Source organism: Bos mutus, chromosome 24 (assembly GCF_027580195.1).
Source record: "Bos mutus isolate GX-2022 chromosome 24, NWIPB_WYAK_1.1, whole genome shotgun sequence".
Classification (NCBI taxonomy): domain Eukaryota; kingdom Metazoa; phylum Chordata; class Mammalia; order Artiodactyla; family Bovidae; genus Bos; species Bos mutus.
In genome coordinates, this window is record NC_091640.1 from 56,445,167 (window position 1) to 56,462,955 (window position 17,789).

At 45.4% G+C, this 17,789-nt stretch overlaps 1 protein-coding gene across 4 annotated transcripts in view; it reads left to right on the forward strand.

The window, feature by feature from the left end:
• The window catches only part of WDR7 (WD repeat domain 7), a 357,488-nt gene extending 340,567 nt beyond the window's left edge, over positions 1 to 16,921 (forward strand). For 3 of the 4 annotated variants that reach the window (XM_070362049.1, XM_070362048.1, XM_070362050.1), the window contains 2 exons: positions 7,118 to 7,222; positions 16,136 to 16,921. In XM_070362049.1, coding sequence (XP_070218150.1) covers positions 7,118 to 7,222; positions 16,136 to 16,339 — 309 coding nt within the window. In that variant the 3' untranslated portion in view covers positions 16,340 to 16,921. Of the gene's footprint in view, positions 1 to 7,117; positions 7,223 to 9,206; positions 10,658 to 16,135 lie in introns of those variants that run through there. The other variant, XM_070362051.1, reaches the window with a different exon arrangement.
• The last annotated feature ends 868 nt before the right edge of the window (positions 16,922 to 17,789 follow it).

Consider the following 17,789-nt stretch of genomic DNA (forward strand, 5'->3'; position numbering starts at 1 on the left):
GCATCAGGCACCTGCGTGCCAACAACTTTACCAGCTTTTGGAGCCAGTTGCAGTTTTGTGGTAAAATTAAGCACAGTCTTGGCCTCCTGGGTGGTGTGATGAGCAACTCTGATGACAGCCAGTTGCCCGGTTCCAGCCCCCAGTCCGGTTTTGTAGTCCCACATTTTGAGGACATGGTTGACCTTTAAAATACCATCCAGCTCGACGAGATCATGATTTGAAAGCTTGGAGAAAGTTTAAGGAAAATCTACAGAAATTATTCTAATAGTTGGGAGATGAGCTCTGAAAGGCAAAGGTTATATTATAGTCACTGAATTTTTTAATCCTAAAAATAAAAAATAAATAAGGAAAAACAGAGCACGTTGCAGTAACAGCATTCAAGTTTATGAAAAGTTACCAGGCTTAGACTGGTGATCACGGACTTCCCTGGTGGTTCAGTGACTGAGACTCCAGGCTTCCATCGCAGCAGGTGTGGGTTTGATCCTTGGTCGAGAAGCTAAGACCCCGCATGCCTTGCTGCAAAAAAAAAAAAAAAAACCGACACATGCTTGGTGACCAGCTATTCTTCATCTCTTCTGAGGCTGGAACCGAGGAATCAGGCTCACACTACAGCATTCTGGATTTAGATTTGAAAAAGGAAAACTTTTCTGATGGCACACACCATTAAACACAGAAGAGGGCCTTCAGGGGAGGGTTTGGAATCTTCTTGAGAGATTTGAAAAGAAAATGAATTTTCATCCGACCTGCTTTAAGGCAGCCCTGTCCACCTACAGAAAAGAATGGGTGGCCTCTCAGTGTCGTTGACCACGTCTTTCGGCCGTAAGATCCCACCCACAAAAAGGCGGCAGAAGGCTCAGTTCACAGTGGAGATTAAATTTTCCTCCAGCCTTCTAATTGGCTGTAGATGAGACTTTCTGAAAATATATTATCGTCTGCCTAAATCGTTTGTTTCCTGGAGCAGGTGAACGTTAAGTACCTAACACAGTTTTCACAAATTGGTCGCCTCGGAGAGAAGAAAGAGGGAGTTTTATTTCTTGAACGTAATTAATTCTTAACTTTTCAACTCTTTGGAAATGGCCCCTTTTTTGACGAACCTTTCCCTGGCCTAACAAACAAAGCCATCCATCAGCGCGATGTCTCTGTGTCCCCGGACCCCGTCTCTCCCTGCCAATCAGCCCTGAAGTCAGCAGCCTATGCTGGGGTGTCAGAAAGGCATGCAGAGCAAGCCCTGCTCCAGCTTCCTCACCCACCCTTTCCTGACTGTGCCTGCGGCCGGGAAGAGATGGTTTGGTGGGTGTGTCAGGCACAAGCGCGCCCTGAATCTCACTTAGCATTGTTTGGTTTTGGTGGTTGTGTGTTTATTTGTTTTTATGTTTTGGCCAAGCCTTGCAGCATGTGGGGATCGTAGTTCGCCGACCGGGGATGGAACCCATGCCTCCTCTGGTGGGAGTGTGGCGTCTTCACCACCAGGACCCCCAGGGAAGTGCCTGTTGTTTGTTAGCACTAAGGGCCCAGCAGGGCTTCCCCTCCGCCTGCAGTGTGGGAGACCTGGGCTCCATCCCTGGGTCGGGAAGATCCCTTGGAGGAGGGCATGGAAACCTACTCCAATATTCTTGCCTGGAGAATCCCACGGACAGAGGAGCCTGGCGGGCTGCAGTCCATGGGGTCCCAAACAGCCGGACACGACCCAGCAACTAAGCACGCACGCTGGGAAAATGTGTGCATTTGTAGGTCTTTGCTGTTACCTCTCCTTTTTGGAGCTTATCCTCACTTCCTCAGCGCCCACTTCCCTGTATATCTGGCCCGTCTCCAGCTGCTTCCTGCCTCTGTACACAGAGGGACGCATCATGCGTTCTCACCCTGAGCTCGGGGCCTCTGCTGCGCATGTACCAGTACCTCATGAGAGCAAGTTGGTCCTGTTTGCTCTCTGCCAGGGCACAGGCCAGGGAAAATGCCTCAACCAAAGGCACAGTTGTATTTGTAGGAATTTCAGAGACCATGCGCAGCCCCCTGGGGACACACAGCTCAGCGGGCCTTGCGGTCACCCCTCAAATTCCAGCTGCCTCGGTTCCCCCAGAGCCAGCCCTGTGATCCCAAGAAGGCCTGTGAGCAGGATGGGCATCTTCCCCCTCAGGCCTGGCAAACCCTGGGGCTGTGAAGTGCAAAGTCCTTTCTTTCTTTTCTTTTTTTTTTAGTTTAATAAATGTTATATAAAATACACGGATCAGTCAACATCTTTCCCTTGTGATGGTATTTATGGTAGCAAAATTGTACCTACTCTCGGACATCCTTGCTTTAGAATTTATGTTAAAAGTAGGAAATTTTGTTTCCTGGGCTTTTTCCCTCCCCTTAAAAAAAGTGACGAGACCTGGAAATGAATGCAAGATGCTCTCTTTGATCTTGTTCAGTCTGTGAAGTGGGTGCAGTTGAGTCCTCCATTTTGGTCTCGGTTCTCCGGTTTGTCATTCGGAAGCTGAATAGCAAGAAATCCAGGAAGAGACAGCAGTTTTCAAGAGAATATGCTAGACTGTACTAGTTTGTATCGATGCTGACCAGATCATCTTGGAAATCCGTGTCTCTGTGCCCTGTATGACAGGGTTAACTGTGCTCCTTTGTGGAGCACACCGAACTGGCCTGTTAAAAACCACTGGGCACACGCGAGCGTTGTTCCTTATTAATCCTGCTTCTCAGTTCCTTTTCTTTATAAGTAAAAGCGGGGGAGAGTGTTTAATAATTCAACATTCTTGTCTCCTGCTAGGGATAATTGCTTGATTTCTTTTATTGTTCATAGCACTTCTTGAATTAGATTAACTTCTTTATATTCCATTTCTGTCTTTTTAAGACGGCACTTTCTCTGACAAAAACCTATCACAAAGGCTATGATACTCACCCACATCTAAAAAGCAGAGCCGGCCTCCTTTTGTTTGGAAACCTGTTTGGGGAAAAGGTTCTTTGTACTCGTTTACGATCCCAAACCCTTGAGTGTGCGGAATCACAGAGTGCTTTCGCGCTCACTGCCATCTGCAGCCAGCTGCATCGCGTCAGAGTGGAGGTTCCAGTCAGCTCAGGGGGTGCCCGCACCGGTCCGGGAGAAGTTCAGAGACCCCCAGCAAAAGACATTGGAGGCTAAAGTCAGCTCAGGGGGCGCCCGCAGCAGTCCAGGAGAGGTTCAGAGACCCTGGACAAAAGACAATGGCAGCATTTCCGTTGCACTGGGGGCTGGAGATGTCTCAGGCTGAGATTGTAATGAATTCACCAGATGTACCAGACCATTTAAAAACAGTGAGCTTCCCTGAGCTACCATGAGTGGTACTTGCTTTCTTATACAACGACGGGTCTGTCCATCAGCTGCTGCTGCCATCAGTACCTGGTGGTTTTGCTCTATGTTGCTTTGAAAGACAGCCTGTGGGGCACCTAGGCGGATGGGGGGGTTTGTGCACGCGCGCACCTGTGGGGCACCTAGCCGGCTCAGAGCGTGTGTGTGTGTCTGTGTGTGCACGCACGCACCTGTGGGGCACCTAGCCGGCTCAGAGTGTGTGTGTGTGTGTGTATGTGCGCACCTGTGGGGCACCTAGCCGGATCCGGGTGGGTGTGTGTGTGTGCACGCACGCACCTGTGGGGCACCTAGCCAGATCAGTGTGTGTGTGTGTGTGTGTGTGTATGTGTGTGTGTGTATGTGTGTGTGTGGCGCACCTGTGGGGCACCTAGCCGGATCAGAGTGTGTGTGTGTGTGTGTGTGTGTGTGTGGCGCACCTGTGGGGCACCTAGCCGGATCGGGTGTGTGTGTGTGTGTGTGTGTGTGTGTGTGTTGATGTGCTCTGACCTAAAATGTAGTCGCCTTTGTTCAAAACAGACTTTAAAGAAACTAACCTGTTAAGCTTCGCACCTAACCTTGACAACAACAACAATAAAGGAAAACAGGACTGTGATTAGTGAAATAAGGGGGAAAGTATTTATTACTAGACAGCTAGATGAGCACAAATTTAGTTCTGAGTTTCCTGGCAGGAAAGCAAGTACATGTGAGATTATGTACTTATCGTCGCATGATAAAAGAAAACAACAAAGTTTATCTGAAAAGGTAAGTATTTTCCTAGCAGACAATTCCAAGATGAATTTAATTCATAGGATCTTCTGTTAAGAGACACTAGATAACATAATGAAGGGTGTCTTCAACTGACATAGAAGTATTCAAGTAGGTATTTTAAATACTATAAAGGATGAAGATATAATAGGCTTCCCCAGAGGGCTGAGTGGTAAAGAATCCGTCTGCAGTGCCAGAGACACAGGAGACGCGGGTTCAATCCCTGGGTCAGGAAGATCCCCTGGAGAAGGAAATGGCCACCCACTCCAGTGTTCTTGCCTGGGAAACCCCATGGACAGAGGAGCCTGGCGGCCTACGGTCCAAAGGGTCACAGAGTCAGACATGACTGAGCAACTCACCACACACATGAAGATATGATATGAAGCATGAGGAGCCCACATGTCTGGCTCTCTGCAGAGCCGTCTTAGCCAGCCTCAGTGAGGTACGTGAAGGAGGCTGCTGGGCTGGCACAGCCTTTGGGGACTGCCGGTTTATACCCTGCACGCTGTTGCCCTCTGCTACCATCTGAAGCACATTCTGGTTGCTGGTTAAGGAAGGATGCTCATCAGAACGAGGCAGGCTTAACATTCTGTGTTGAGATTTAGGGGCCCAGACTCCAGGAGGAGGGGTGAATCCACCTCTACATGGAGCTGGGCTTTTGGGAGAGGGGGTATTTTCAGGCAGGGCAAGCTTTTATCTGAGCTTTCAGTGTGCCCACACGTTAGATGCATACCAGGACCCCAGAGCGTCGAAGAAGCTGTGTTGAATCAAGTATTTTTAATAGGAAGGTGGCATTACATGCCGTGAGGGACCAGACAGGAAATAAGGGGGCCAGGCAGTGGGTGTTGTGTACCCAGACCCGCTTGAGTCAGGGCTGGGACTGGTGACATCAGAGTGAATGCCAACAAGGCCACAGGGCCCCCTCGGTTCAGCCTGGCCCAGGGTGTTGGGGGCAAACACGGGCCCAGGGCAGCCAGAGTGGAGGCAGCCTGGGCTGTTTCAGGAGAGGCTGGAAATCAGAGAATACATTTTACGATCATTTTGCAGGCCAAACCCGATATATCTATAATCTGGTTTCATATATGATTAGGGCTTTATTTATTTTATGTTTTCATTAAATGGAGTACTCGAGTAATTGATTTATGGGATTGCTTACATTTGTCTAGTCTCTTTTTGGCATTACTGAGCTATAGCTGACATGTAACGTGTGAGGTTAAGGTGTACAACATGATGATTTGATACACTTCTATATTGCAATATGGTTATCCCCCTGCTGTTATCTAATACCTCCCTCCCATCACACAACCACCATTTCTTTTTTTGTGGTGGGAACATTTAAGATCTACTCTCTTAGCAACTTTCAAGTATATACATCCGGTCATCTTTAAAAGAGGAGCCGCACAAACACTGAGAGTATTCGTTGAACTGTTATGCGCCGTGCATCGTGCGGAGGGCTGTGCGTGTGCGAACTCTTTAGTCTTCACGAAGCTCTTCAAGGTAGGAACCATCAGCCATGGTCGCCACCTCCGTCATCATTGTCTCTGCTTTGTTGGCATGGGTGCGCTCAAGGTTAAGGAGTGTAAGTAACTTGCCCCAGGGCCCACAGTGAGCGGTGGAGCCCAAATGCAGGGCAGGCAGTCTGACTCAGAGAGTGTCCCCTGCCAGCCCAAAGCCCGGTGCTGCCAGTGCCACACTTTGTTCCTGAGTGTGGAAAGCAGGCATCATTTCGGATCTCCACAGCACCTTGTCTAACGACAGGAAAGAGCAAAAGCTGAAAGCACAGAGGGACACGCTTGTCCCCCATCCCCGTCCCCTTTCTCCCTTCCTCGTAATCAGATGTGAACTGTGAGGAGAGACCTACTGAAATTCACAGTCTGGGTGTGGAAGGCAGGACGAGAGGGGGCGCTGAACCGCCCAGTGAACTGCTCCCACCGAGACTCAAGATGCAAGCGGAAACAAGCCTTCCTGGTTTGCCTTAGTTTAAGGGGACGTATTTCCCCGTCCTTTCTAGACCAAGAGAGGTGATCCACCTCCAGTTGTAACCGGACTGAATATTGGTTCATGTAGTGGACATACAGCCTTTAATAGTTTGTGCAGATACATTAATACAATATTATGCTAATTTGTTTAGTATCCCAGTATTTTCGGTAACTATTAATATCATTAGACATGAGTGTAATTTTTTGTTAGTAAAGACCTTTACTCAGAAAGCGAGTCTAAAATACCACATCATTCTTTTTTTTTAATTCATGATTAAATCAATGATAGCTATTTGGCAGAGGCTCAAAATGATCCCTGTTAACTTGTTTTTAATGGCATTTGATTTATATGTGTGTTCAGACCTCCAACACATGCGTGCATGGATGTGTACTAATTGCGGCCATATGCATTTACACATAGTGTAATTGGTGGGAAATGAAGCATAAAATGTGAAAAATGTAAAATTATTAAAGGGTTGAAATGATTGTTTTTGACTCCTTCCAGAGCAGAGATGTTATGTGATAGAGCTTTATTTTTTTCATTATAGATGAAGTTCCTGGATAGATTTGGTGATCAGTTTTTTTAACTTTTTTTTTAACTTTCCTAATTGTAAAATTCTTCCCTCAAATAGGCATAAATGGATGAACACATTGGTTTGCCCATTAATATCTGCTCTTCCTTTGAACTCATGCTATATCCTCCCAAGTAGGAAGCAGGTGGACTCCCCAGAACAAGGTCAGAGCCCCTGGATGAATCTGTGAGAGAACTTCAGCTGCTTTTCCTCTTTTTCTAAGCTAAGTTTGACTCAGTGGACATGAGTTTGAGCAAACTCAGGGAGATCGTGAAGGACAGGGAAGCATAGCGTGCTGCACTTCACGGGGTCGCAAAGAGCCGGACATGACTTAGCGACCAGACAACAACAACAAGTTTATAAATAAAGAACATACCTGTTTCTAGTATCCGTGACATAACTGTTCAACTTTGAATGTATTTGCATGTTTAGGTGCAATAGTTCTGTGCGGTGCATACAGTGAACGACTCGTAATTTTATTTCAGACAATCCATGGACACAAGGGGCCAATCACTGCAGTGGCCTTTGCCCCGGATGGACGGTACCTTGCCACCTACTCGAACACGGACAGCCACATTTCTTTCTGGCAGGTACGCGTGGGTGCTACAGGGCCTTGGCGTCTGTCGCATGATCCGCTTTTGCTGGGGGAGGCTCCCTGCTGACCTGCCCACCAAGGCCTCCTCGTGACGGCTCTCCCTTCAACAAATATCGAGTGTTTATTGCTTGCTGATGATGGGCCAGCTGCCGGCACTCGGGGTCTACTGAGCACACAGTTGGCAGCCCAGAAAGAGGTGGGGTCTGCTCTCACACGGCTTTCAGTCTGAGGGAGACACAAGTGAATAAGCACCTACAGTCCTGGGGGAACCGGGGAGTGAGGTTGCGGGCTGGCTTCACAGAGGCAGAACCGCCTGAGCTGAGGCATGGTGGTGCTGAGGAAGGGCCAGCTATTCAGGCAGGGAGGGGTGGGTGTTCAGGGAGAAGGAGGTGCCTTTAAAGGTAAGTGAAGGGCCTGGAAGGGTTCGGGGCGGAGCAGTGGAGACCTCTGCTCAGGCTGTTAATTTACACAAGGCATTCAGAGAACAGGGCATAGAGTTTAAGGGAGAAGCAGCCTCATATTAACTTCATGCTCCGTTTGTATTATCCCATTTACATTTGTGTTCTGAATTTCGCACATGATGCTCTTCATTCCCAAGCTATTAAAACATTTTCAAAAATCTGAGTACCACTGACTGGCAGTACACAAGGATACCTCTGTTTATTGATGATTAAAATGAATATTAATTAATTCAAGCAACTGAGCTTTATAATAGAACTTGTTTCATCCTCAGTGATTAATCTCCATCCCATCTTCTTTTAAGTACCTTACTCCTGATAATTACAAAAAATTTAAACATTACCAACCCCGCCCCCAAGTTAACTTAAAATTTTGTTGCCTATCCTAGGATGCAGGTATGTTTTATGAGATGCAGTGCATCACTTTAAAAGCTTTAAAAAAAATTAAACAAATAAAGGTTTAAACAAGACTTCACAACTTGAGGATGGTTTTTAAAAAATCAATAGCTAATAAAATGTAAAACAGATACAATAAATTGCTTAATTAACAGCATGCCATTAAAGCATGACAACTACCACATCTGTCCTGAGCTTTTCCTACTCTTCATCTAATTTAGTTTTCCAGTTTATTTTCTCATTATCCTTTCCTCCAGAATATATCTCCAGCATATTAATTGGCTCCTATTAAACTCTTTTCCTTAGAGACGTCACCCAGTCTTTGTTTCTCGCATTGGCTAACCGCAGGACTCATATTTATTTTAGCGAAATTCCACAGCGAGTCCATAAACTGAACTCTTGCAACAGTGGTTCTTCAGACAGTGTCCTGCCAATTGTTCCTTTCTGCTAACACTGGTTTCTGTGACACCAACTGTACTTGGACACCCTTGATAGATATTTCCCCTTGTTTCCCGTTCTCTTGAATTCCCGAGGCGCATTCTTGTGAAACTCCCTCCATCGGGCGCATAGCTGGTGTGGAAGCACCGGGTGCCCAGCTAAGCCTTGGGGGCCTGGAACCAAGCCGCCGCGGGTCGCTGCTTCCTCAGGGCTTTGTGTTTGCTCTGTGCTTTCTTCCTAGGAATAAACAAAAACAGATCTCCATTTTGTTGTTCAATTTTTCTTCCTGCTAAGAAAATATCATTCCTTATATACATGCATGCATGCTGTTGCTTCAGTTGTGTCCAACTCTTTAGAACCCCATGGACTATGGCCCTTTAGGCTCCTCCGTCCATGGAATTTTCCAGGCAAGAATACTAGAATGGGTTGCCATGCGCTTCTCCAAGGAATCTTCCTGACTCAGGGATCGAACCCACCTCTCTTTCATTGGCAGACAGGTTCTTTATGGCTAGCGCCACCTGGAAGCCCAATTCCTCATATAATAGCTCCTAAATTTACCAGATGTGAAACTTTCCCCAGTATTTTCCTGAATGTCTAAGGTGTAAACCTTTTCCCCCTTATCTAGATCTTGAGGGTTCTGTCTGGATATATTCATGCCTTTCTTGAATATTTTTCTGTTTTTATCAGAGTTGCTGCCTAGCTCACTGATGGAATTACAGTCAGCATATACCTCAAGCTGGAGATCACGATCATTCTGTAGATGTTATCTTTTTGAAATAACCTCTTTGCTCCATCCAGTTCAGCTTGTGCTGCTGCCCCTGGACTTCACCAGATGCACTTCACCGTGGGTGTCTATGTGGCTCTGCCCTCAGGGGGCCCGGCCCCTTGCCTTTGTCCAGACGTCCTCTCCAGGGGCCACCCTGTGTTACTTGCAGGGGTGGGTGTTGAACAGACAGAGCGCCCAGGCAACTCAGACAACACCACATCTTTCTTGCCTCCAATCCCAATGTCAGAATTTAAAACGCAGACCATTTCTTCCCTACTTAAATTATACCCAGCTTGGTCTTAAAACTTAGGAGAAGACACAGAAGCGTCATTTCACCTTTCTCAAGAAAATACAATAAAACCTCTTCCAGGAGCATAGCAGGGTTTTTATTTGAATTAAAGAGTCAAAAAAGCAGTGTTGAATCTACCACTGCTCTACCCAAATGGGCTTGGCTGATTTAGCTAGATGCGTATTGTTTAGGTCTAGTGATGGATGATAATACTTTTGTATTATTCCAGTAAATGTACTGCAATATATTTTGAAAACTTAATGAAGCCTTATTAATACAGAGCCTTACAAAAGCCATCAGCTATTAAAATCTTTGCTGAGAAATGAGTGTTAATGAGAAGTACTAGTTGGGTAATTGCTCAAGTGAGACTTAGTAAGAGGTCTGCATGCGGCATTACTTACGCTGAGAGTAGCATTAAAGCACTTCCTGTTTTGATGAATTACATCTGTTTGTGTGTCTATGTGTTCAGAAAACAATCTTCTCAGAACTGGTTTTGTGAAGCATTATTTTTAAAGGGAAAGGAAACGCCACAGTTGCTGTTTAGTTACTTTACATACTCAGCTGCTGAATGATGTAATTTGGCAATCTTTCAAACCCTTCGATTCTCCAACAACATATTCCTACTATTTGAATGTTGCACTTCAGTGTATCCACTGGTATTAGAGCCAGGAGAGCTTTGTAATGAAATACAACCATAAATCTCTCACCTAAATTTTACCACCACCCTCCAACAAATAAGTATCCTTTTCTAGAAATGCTAATAATAAATTAGATGTGTAGTGCTTTCATTTGTTCTTCATTTATTCCATCCTACATCCATTCCAAACTACTGTTCAGCCATTTTAAAAGGATGATGTAAATCTGTAGTCATTAACATAAAAAGATTGCCCTCAACATTTTGTTGAATGAAAAAAGCAGGTTGTCCAACTTCCTTTTATTTATTATTATTTAAAAAAAATTTTGGCTGCACGGTATATGGGATCCTAGTTCCCTGACCAGGGATCAAACCCACACCCCCTACGTTGAAAGCATGGAATCTTAACCACAAGACCACCAGGGAAATCCCTCCAACTGCCTTTTAATATGAGCTGGTTTATAATATGAGCTGGTTTATGTAAAACTCCTGAAACCTACTTCTCCTTCTGTGGACATAGACTTCCAGATCTAGAAAGAGGTTTACCAAAATGTTAATGATTATCTCTGGAAAGTGATATTTCAGGAGATCTTTGCTTTCTTCTTTATATTTCTCTTTATGATTTGAATTGTTCATGATGAGGATTTATTTTCTTGGAAGTGAAGAAAAAAGCTGAGGTGACCAAATATAATTCCATGGAGTTTTCATTCATTCAAGACTGAGATTGCCTTTAATTTAGCATAATTTGTAGCCAGTCTCTGGTCAAGAAAATGTTAGTATTGAATAACAGAATGACTGGTTGTTTTGGTGATGGTTCTTTTATGGACCTTATTGGGAAAATTCATACCCACCCTCAATACTCCGGGTTCCTCTCTTATTTGAAGAGATCGTAGGGAAAGGATGGGCTGAAGAACAACAAATCATAGTTAACATGAGAATATTTATCTTTCCAGCTGTTTCCTACCATCATCGTTTTGTACTCTGCAGAGTTTCATGTAGCCCTGTTCTGAGGCAGGAAGGCTGTTCAGTTCAGTTCAGTTCAGTAGCTCAGTCGTGTCCGACTCTTCGCGACCCCATGAATCACAGCACGCCAGGTCTCCCTGTCCGTCACCAACTCCCAGAGTTCACTCAAACTCATGTCCATCAACTCGGTGATGCCATCCAGCCATCTCATCCTTTGTCGTCCCCTTCTCCTCCTGCCCCCAATCCCTCCCAGCATCAGAGTCTTTCCCAATGAGTCAGCTCTTCGCATGAGGTGGCCAAACTATTGGAGTTTCAGCTTCTGCATCAGTCCTTCCAAAGAACCCCCAGGACTGATCTCCTTCAGAATGGACTGGTTGGATCTCCTTGCAGTCCAAGGGACTCTCAAGAGTCTTCTCCAACACCACAGTTCAAAAGCATCAATTCTTCAGCGCTCAGCTTTCTTCACAGTCCAACTCACATCCATACATGACCACTGGAAAAACCATAGCCTTGACTAGATGGACCTTTGTTGGCAAAGTAATGTCTCTGCTTTTGAATATGCTATCTAGGTTGGTCATAACTTTCCTTCCAAGGAGTAAGCGTCTTTTAATTTCATGGCTGCAGTCACCATCTGCAGTGATTTTGGAGCCCAAAAAATAAAGTGGGGCATTGTTTCCACTGTTTCCCCATCTATTTCCCATGAAGTGATGGGACCAGATGCCATGATCTTCATTTTCTGAATGTTGAGCTTTAAGCCAACTTTTTCACTCTCCACTTTCACTTTCATCAAGAGGCTTTTTAGTTCCTCTTCACTTTCTGCCATAAGGGTGGTATCATCTGCATATCTGAGGTTATTGATATTTTTCCTGGCAATCTTGATTCCAGCTTGTGCTTCTTCCAGTCCAGCGTTTCTCATGATGTACTCTGCATAGAAGGTAAATAAGCAGGGTGACAATACACAGCCTTGACGTACTCCTTTTCCTATTTGGAACCAGTCTGTTGTTCCATGTCCAGTTCTAACTGTTGCTTCCTGACCTGCATACAGGTTTCTCAAGAGGCAGGTCAGGTGGTCTGGTATTCCCATCTCTTTCAGAATTTTCCACAGTTGATTGTGATCCACACAGTCAAAGGCTTTGGCATAGTCAATAAAGCAGAAATAGATGTTTTTCTGGAACTCTCTTGCCTTTTCCATGACCCAGCGGATGTTGGCAATTTGATCTCTGGTTCCTCTGCCTTTTCTAAAACCAGCTTGAACATCTGGAAGTTCACGGTTCACGTGTTGCTGAAGCCTGGTTTGGAGAATTTTGAGCATTACTAGCGTGTGAGATGAGTGCAATTGTGCGGTAGTTTGAGCATTCTTTGGCATTGTCTTTCTTTGGGATTGGAATGAAAACTGACCTTTTCCAGTCCTGTGGCCACTGATAAGTTTTCCAAATTTGCTGGATATTGAGTGCAGCACTTTCACAGCATCATCTTTCAGGATTTGAAATAGCTCAACTGCAATTCCATCACCTCCACTAGCTTTGTTCGTAGTGATGCTTTCTAAGGCCCACTTGACTTCACATTCCAGGATGTCTGGCTCTAGGTGAGTGATCACACCATCGTGGTTATCAGGGTCGTGAAGATCTTTTTTGTACAGTTCTTCTGTGTATTCTTGCCACCTGTTCTTAATATCTTCTGCTTCTGTTAGGTCCATACCATTTCTGTCCTTTATCAAGCCCATCTTTGCATGAAATGTTTCCTTGGTATCTCTGATTTTCTTGAAGAGATCTCTAGTCCTTCCCATTCTGTTGTTTTCCTCTATTTCTTTGCATTGATCACTGAGGAAGGCTTTGTTATCTCTCCTTGCTATTCTTTGGAACTCTGCATTCAGATGCTTATATCTTTCCTTTTCTCCTTTGCTTTTCGCTTCTCTTCTTCTCACAGCTATTTGTAAGGCCTCCCCAGACAGCCATTTAGCTTTTTTGCATTTCTTTTCCATGGGGATCGTCTTGATCTCTGTCTCCTGTACAATGTCACGAACCTCTGTCCATAGTTCATCAGGCCTCTATCTATCAGATCTAGTCCCTTAAATCTATTTCTCACTTCCACTGTATAATCATAAGGGATTTGATTTAGGTCATACCTGAATGGTCTAATGGTTTTCCCTACTTTCTTCAATTTAAGTCTGAATTTGGCAATAAGGTGTTCATGATCTGAGCCACAGTCAGCTCCCAGTCTTGTTTTTGCTGACTGTATAGAGCTTCTCCACCTTTGGCTGCAAAGAATATAATCAATCTGATTTCGGTGTTGACCATCTGGTGATGTCCATGTGTAGAGTCTTCTCTTGTGTTGTTGGAAGAGGGTGTTTGCTATGACCAGTGCCTTCTCTTGGCAAAACTCTATTAGCCTTTGCCGTGCCTCATTCCGTATATCAAGGCCAAATTTTCCTGTTACTCCAAGTGTTTCCTGACTTCCTACTTTTGCATTCCAGTCCCCTATAATGAAAAGGACATTTTTTTGGGTGGTAGTTCTAAAAGGTCTTGTAGATCTTCATAGAACCGTTCAACTTCAGCTTCTTCAGTGTTACTGGTTGGGGAATAGGCTTGGATTACTGTGATATTGAATGGTTTGCCTTGGAAATGAACAGAGATCATCCTGTCGTTTTTGAGATTGCATCCAAGTACTGCATTTCAGACTCTTTTGTTGACCTTTAGGAAGGCTGTTAGACCCTACCAAAGGCATCCATCAATCATTTGAAGGACGGCTCAACTTTTTAAAAGGAGAACCCAGATATAATCATGGGTTTTTTGGGGAAAATCTTTCCATCCTTCGCATTCCAATAAGATATTCTCTTCCTGTCCCCTTTTGCCTTCAACCTATTTCTTGTCCGTGGCTAAAGCTAAAGGAAGGAATTAAAAAATAAGGCTGTGTCTGAGCCTATTGGATGCCCCTAGCATTCTGAGCCACCAGCAGAAATCAAGCCTCCTACACATTTTCATAGAAAATCCATAAAGAATGAAAAATACTTTGTAGTTATTTATCAACTGAGAAATTATATTTTTTTAAAAAAAAGCACAGTATGCCTGTTGATGCCAGTTCATTTTAACCAGCGGCTTTCAGGATAATTTGGATCTGTTCTACAGTAAGAGAAGTAAATGATGATGTTCTGTTACTCTTTGTACCTGTGAGAACTAGCAAATCAAGCTTCATCATTATTTATATTGAAACTATTAGGGTATCTCCAGAAAGCAATAAAGCCCTGGTTTTTATCTTTTATGGAGTTTCTAGGAAAGGGAGAGAAGAACACAAGGAAAGAGCCCCTTAGAAGATGGCCAGAAGGTACTGCCTGGCTTGAAATGTTAACTGTCCCTTAACAGAAAGAGTTAATGATAATCATACATTTGGTTTTAAAATGTGACCTCGTACACTAGTGATTTTTTTTCACCTCTGTGTTGTGTTCGGCACTATTATTAATGCAGGAAAATCAGTAACATTAGTCATCTTAAAAGGGTTATTACTCAAGATGATTTAAATTGTGAAAATGTCAGCGGAGCCTGCACGCGTCCTGCCAGACATGGTGTGATTTACACCCCCTGACACCGTCCTGCTGCTGAGAAGGGCCGGGGCAAGGAACGGCTTCCGTTTGGCAGTGACCCAAACACAGGGCGGTAGCACACCTTCCGCATCCCAGGAGCTGCCCAGGTCCCCGTGCCAGCCCTCCGTACACACTGGAGCATCGTCTGCGTGCTCCCCACAAATCCCAGTACCATGCAGGTGGAGGTGCTGCTGGAGAGAAGAACTGGGCACACAAATCAGTGCAAAGAAAAGTATTGTTTCCAAGACCGCTTTCCTGACCTGAGCATCAGCGTGCTTGCCATGTGACTCGTGTATCAGTAGCACAAAAGCTGAATACTGAAAAAATGTTAAGTAATACTTAGAAGCTAAAGGTTTCATCAGACTCACTCAGATGACAGTTCACTTAGATAACTGCCAATCGGCATTCAGCACTTTGACCTGAATGCACAGTTGTTCATGAGCCTTAATTTCCACATTATTTTCCATTCATGTGAATGGATGAAGAGAACCTCAAATTCCAGTCAGAGCCAGAAAAGCCCCCCAAAAAGGGCAGAAATCACCAACTGAGGGAACACACCCTGCAAATGAGGTGTTAGAGCGTGCTCTTTTTTAGCAGCAGAGCAGTGGGCACAGGCAGTGTTGAGAGGTGGTTGATTCTTGCTTTTTCCTTCAAATAAACTAGAGCTTTCCAGAAACTGAATGTGTTTAAAGCAGGTGAGGAGGGAAGGTGTGATGGGAGCGGAGCTGGGAAAGGGGTGAGTTTTGAGTTTTGATCTGCCTCACCTATTACTCTGTCTGCTGCTTAACCTCACTTCATTTTCTCCAACTGAGTCCCCAGACTTGTCTTTGGGGCTCATTCTTCAGGGGGTGCAGGGAGCACTGTTACTAAAGAACCAGAAAAGCCTGCCATTTGAAATACCCGCAGTTTCCAAGTACTATCTGATTGAACCATTTTATTAAAATGTATCGCTTAGCTCCCTTCATAACAATGATTGGGGTTTGGGGGAAGTCTTCCCTGGAGGTCACTTCCAGTGCGAGCAGTATGGGTTCCATCCCTGGAGGGGGAACCAAGATCATACATGCTGCGCAGCCAAAAAAAAATGGGGACAACCCTGCCACAGCAGTTAGTGCCATTGAAAAAAAAAAGGTGGAGGGCTTTCCTGCTGTCCAGTTGTACCCAGCAGGTAAAATTTCTCTGGATTTATGCATTTTCTATAACAGCATCAGAACAATTTCAAATAACACTGGAAGGAGCCCTTCAGAGTTTGAGAAGCACCCCTTAGGTGACCCTGAATCCGGTGAGGAGGAGCAGGTGACCGCAGGGCTGTGTCCCTTGGACCCCGCCCCATGGCGGGGACGGGGAAGCGGCTCCCTCGGTGACTCGCGTGCCCCGTCCCTGCCCCCAGATGAACACGTCCCTGCTGGGGAGCATCGGCATGCTGAACTCGGCGCCCCAGCTGCGCTGCGTCAAGACCTACCGGGTGCCCCCCGTGCAGCCCGCCTCGCCCGGCTCACACAACGCCCTGCGGCTGGCCCGGCTCATCTGGACCTCCAACCGCAACGTCATCCTCATGGCGCACGACGGCAAGGAGCACCGCTTCATGGTCTAGGGCTGCGGCCCGCGAGCTCCGTCTCCCAGGTCTCCAGGTCCAGAGCCCCCCTCCCTCGGCCCCCACCGCCCACCCCGCGCCGGGGTCATCGGGGGCAGCGGGGTCTGTGTTCTCCTGCCCCCGCCCCCGTGGGCTGGGGCTGCCCGCGGCCCCGCAGGACCCGCCGCCCTGTCCCCAGGTTGTCCCCCCACCCCCACCCCCGCACCGGGAGGGGCGGCTGGCGGTCCTGTTGCTCGGTGCACCGGGAGCCCGAAAATCAATAACCACTGTGATTGCACTGCCAGCGCAGATCAGCAGTTTCCGAGCGCTGAACCCCACCTCCAAACGAGGTGGGGACATGGTCGTTCCGACATTGGGTTTTATGGTCGTGTGGCAGTCCTAATCATTGATACTATTTTCCTTTGGATTTCCTAAAAGATGCTATCGTTTACCAGAAGGATTCTGTGTTTACATGATCTCTCTCTCTTTTTTTTCCTTTCTGGGAGATTGCTCGGAAATTACTCAATCCAGTTTCCTAGGGTTTAGCCACTACCTTCTTTATTAACAACTAACCAATTGAAGATTAATGAGAAAATACACACACACACACACAGATTTTCGTGGAGAATAGTTTCCTGGACACCCAGCCTTCCAAAATGCTCATATCCTGTTCAAGTGATGCTATATTTAGTAGCTGAAAATCAAAATCATCACTACTGAGGATCTAGTTAATATAATCATCCAGTCACGAGAACTAATCTCTGAAATGGACTTTTGTAATAAAGATCCAAGTTTGGAAGCATAGCTTACACCTGAAAAGAAGATTCTTGTGTCTATAGCTACAGATCTTTTTAAGAAAGAGCTTACCCCTTCCTTCTAGAAACTTCACAGACCTGCAGTTCCCATATGTCAGCTATCATGTAATAGTTACAATTCAGCCTTCAAACCACTACTGACCAGTTAAAGGAAAACTAAGACAATATTTCTTTTAAACAAGTGTCCTAGAAAATCATTAACTGTGGCACAGGCATTTGGGAGTATACAGTCACCCTCAGTGTCTGCGGGAAATCAGTTCTAGGACCCCCGAGGATACCAAAGTCCACGCGTACTCAAGTCCCTGGTGTGAAATGGCAGAGTACACGAAGGGCCGGCTGTATATACACCTGTGGGGCTCTCAGTCAGTCTGAACAAGCACTGCAGTGAGGGTGTTCATCCCACTTCTAAGTAAACTTTAACCAGGGCACTTTCTTCTTCTGTCAGGTTATGCTGGTTCTTTGCTCATAGTAATGGGGAAAAAAAAATCCATAAAATAATATTTTGGATGACTTGCTCCTAACAACCTTGATCTGTATATAGTTGGGAATTTGGCTGGTTGGCTGTTGATTGGTTGGTTAATCAGGCAAAATGGTTTATTAAATACAAAAATAGAAAGTAATTTATTAAATTCAGAAAAAAAAATATGAAGTTTACA